Source organism: Rhinatrema bivittatum, chromosome 1 (assembly GCF_901001135.1).
Source record: "Rhinatrema bivittatum chromosome 1, aRhiBiv1.1, whole genome shotgun sequence".
NCBI lineage: Eukaryota > Metazoa > Chordata > Amphibia > Gymnophiona > Rhinatrematidae > Rhinatrema > Rhinatrema bivittatum.
In genome coordinates, this window is record NC_042615.1 from 602507317 (window position 1) to 602510747 (window position 3431).

The window sequence follows — 3431 nt, forward strand, 5'->3', positions numbered from 1 at the left end:
ATTTATCAAATGCTCTATATTTATTATATTGCTAATTAACGGATCTTATCTGTCGACAGCTTTCCCCGTGCTGTGTAAATTCGGTAGAAAAAAAAAAAATATAACCAAGTCTTTGAACCCAGCATCTCATAAAAGCAAAAAAAATAAAAAATCAACAGCAGGAAAACTGAGACCAAGCAATGTGTACGTTGCAAATATGTGGTTTCCTAAAATTACAGACAATCCACAAGACACGTCTTTGATAACACAGAGTGGACACATGGCTTGCCATCGCTGACCTATGGGAGACTTGGCTACAAAATGAACTAGTGAACACTATGTTAATAATGCGCTCATATGTGGACACAAATAATTAGCCTTTCTTAAACTTGAATGCCCAGCTCTGATTACGAATTACTTTTATTGTAAACGATTCAAAACAGAATCGCCGTGTAGCCAAGTAGTGATAGCAATATTTAAAAAAAAATGTTTTTACGAAAATAATTCAGAGAAAAGTATTTTTTTTTAAACTGAAGTTAAAATTTAAATTAGTCCAAAACGACCTTCTAAAATTGCTAACGCATTCGGATAAGCAATGAGCATCATCAATATCTAAGAATTTCATGAGGGCGATAAAACTTACACGTGCAAAACGTTTTCCTGTTTTCCCTCTTTCTACCTTCAAACAGAATAAGCATCGAATGGGAGAAAGTTTGCGAAATAAAACACAAAGCAAATGAAGAATTTATAAAAGGGAGGGATAAAATTAAGAAAAGAAACCTTGGATTATATGTCAGATTTTGGAGAGCCGCGGGTGGTAGCAGTGAGAGATGGAAGCGATGGATAGGATACTGGGTGAGAGCTGCTCTAGAAAGTGGAAATTGGCAGTAATAGAAATCGTACAGGAGGTGCTAGGGACAGTGACTGCTATGGATGGCAGTGGGTGCTGGGCGCACTGGGTTGATGTGATGACAGTGGGTCCTATTGATTGACAGTGAGTGCTGGGTGTAGCGGGATTACGTGATGACAGCGGGTGCTATTGACGGCAGTGGGTGCTGGATGCACTGGAATCATGTGATGACAGTGGGTGCTATTGGTGAAAGTGGGTGCTGGATGCACTGGAATCATGTGATGACAGTGGGTGCTATTGGTGACAGTGGGTGCTGGATGCACTGGAATCATGTGATGACTGCGGGTGCTATTGACGGCAGTGGGTGCTGGATGCACTGGAATCATGTGATGACAGTGGGTGCTATTGGTGACAGTGAGTGCTGGATGCACTGGAATCATGTGATGACAGTGGGTGCTATTGACGGCAGTGGGTGCAGGATGCACTGGAATCATGTGATGACAGTGGGTGCTATTCGTGACAGTGAGTGCTGGATGCACTGGAATCATGTGATGACAGTGGGTGCTATTGACGGCAGTGGGTGCTGGATGCACTGGAATCATGTGATGACAGTGGGTGCTATTGGTGACAGTGGGTACTGGATGCACTGGAATCATGTGATGACAGTGGGTGCTATTGGTGACAGTGAGTGCTGGATGCACTGGAATCATGTGATGACAGTGGGTGCTATTGGTGACAGTGGGTGCTGGATGCACTGGAATCATGTGATGACTGCGGGTGCTGTTGACGGCAGTGGGTGCTGGATGCACTGGAATCATGTGATGACAGTGGGTGCTATTGGTGACAGTGGGTGCTGGATGCACTGGAATCATGTGATGACTGCGGGTGCTGTTGATGGCAGTGGGTGCAGGGTGCGCTAAGGGTGGTGTTGGCACCCCTGGGTGGGGGAAGGAGGGAGGGGTAGCATCGGTACGTACGGTTGTTGGGGTCACTGGTCGGGGTGCTCAGGGGGATGATCTCCATGCGCTGCTGGCCGTACAGATAATAGTCCAGTTCCTCGGAGCTGCACCTCGGGCGGGTCGGTCCCTTCTCCGGGCACTTGGCGCCGGCCGGCTCTTTCCTGGGGGGCGCAGGCGGGGCAGGGGCATCGGAGCCGGGCAGCGCCCCGAAGGCCGCGGCGGGCAGGGGGGTGAGCCCCCGCAGGGCCCCGACCGAGGAGGCGGAGGAGAGGGCGGCCGGGCGCGGGCTGCTGTCGGGCGGCTGCAGGAGGCTCAGCGTCCCGCTCTTCAGGGAGGAGCTGTGCGGGAGGAGCTGCTGCTGCCAGTGCTGCAGGTAGGACGGGTCCAGCTTCAGGAAGGCCGAGCCGCCGGGATCCCCGGGCTTCAGCATCGCCGCCTGGCACACAGAGAGAGAGAGAGAGGGGGGGGAGGGTGAGACAGCGGCCACCCCCGATCACACCAGTGCCCCCCTCACCCAAAACACCCACACCGACCCGGATCCACCCATCACACCAAGCAAGTGATCCTCTTCCCTCCCCCGATCACATTAACCCCCCACCCCCCACCATATCCAAGAAATCAATGACCCCCGATCACACCGCAGCCTCTCCCCCCCCCCCCCCAAGGTAATTCCTCCACCCCGGACCCCCGATCCAACCTGAAAGAAAACAAACTAACAGCAAACACGCCGTGCGCGGAGCCTAGCGGGGTAACCCCCAAACTTCCCCTGCAGCACCCGCCGCCCCATCCCAAACCCTAAAGGAAGAACAAATACAGTGCCGAGACCCCCCCCCCGGTCCTACCACCAGCGGCTGAGTACATTGAGGATCCCTAGCCCGGGGCGGCGGGAGAGCCGAGGAGCCCGGGCAGGGGGAGGGGAGGGGCTGGGGGCGAGCGGGAGAGTCGGGGGAGCGGCGCCTTTACCTGCTGCTGCCGCTCGCCAGTGCTCACCGCCAGCCACGAGCGGGGAAGAAGGAGAAAAGAGGGCGGGAGAGGCGCTGGGAGCGAGCGCCGGGCGCTCAGCCTGTCAGGGAGGGAGGGAGGGGAGAGGCCCCGGCACACGTGGGCCCTCCCCTCTCCCCGAGTGAGAGAGAGAGAGAGAGGGAGGGGGCAGCAGCAGCAGCAGCCCCGCGTCACCACGGAGCCTGGGCTTCGCTTTCCCAGGGAGGGGGCGCCGCGCACACTCTTACTCCATGTTTTGTTATTAAAAACAACAACAACAACAGATCTTAGCGAGCCTGCCCCCCCCCCCCCTCTCTCTCTCTCCCTTCCCTTCCCTGCCTCTCTCTCAGAGCCGCTTTCGCAACGTTAAAGTCGTTTTGAGGCTAAAGCTGTTCCCCCCATTATTATTTGTCTTCCCCTCCCCCTTTACAAAAAAAAACAACAAAAAAACCCAACAACAAAACCCGTGCAGTCCTAGTCCACTCTGTTGGACATTTTTGGCTAAGGCTCGGCCGGAGCCACTGAGATCGGCGGACACGGGGGTTAGACTTGGGGTAGGGGAAAGCCCCGCGTGTAAGGCTGCGAAAGGAGGTTTCCTTCAAAAGCAGCTCCCTCTTGGAAGGAGTTTAGAAAAAAGTTTGGTCGGGGCTGTGCGGTTCAGA

The 3431-nt window shown here is 54.1% G+C and overlaps 1 protein-coding gene across 5 annotated transcripts in view; it reads right to left on the reverse strand.

Moving 5' to 3' along the window:
* PRDM6 (PR/SET domain 6) overlaps positions 1 to 2871 on the reverse strand; it is a 318762-nt gene extending 315891 nt beyond the window's left edge. For all 5 annotated transcript variants that reach the window (XM_029619843.1, XM_029619808.1, XM_029619817.1 and 2 more), the window contains exons 1-2: positions 2752 to 2871; positions 1807 to 2224 (exon numbers count right to left, since the gene is read on the reverse strand). In XM_029619843.1, the coding sequence (XP_029475703.1) occupies positions 1807 to 2218 (412 nt within the window). In that variant the 5' untranslated portion in view covers positions 2219 to 2224; positions 2752 to 2871. The remainder of the gene's footprint in view (positions 1 to 1806; positions 2225 to 2751) is intronic.
* Between the last annotated feature and the right edge of the window lie 560 nt (positions 2872 to 3431).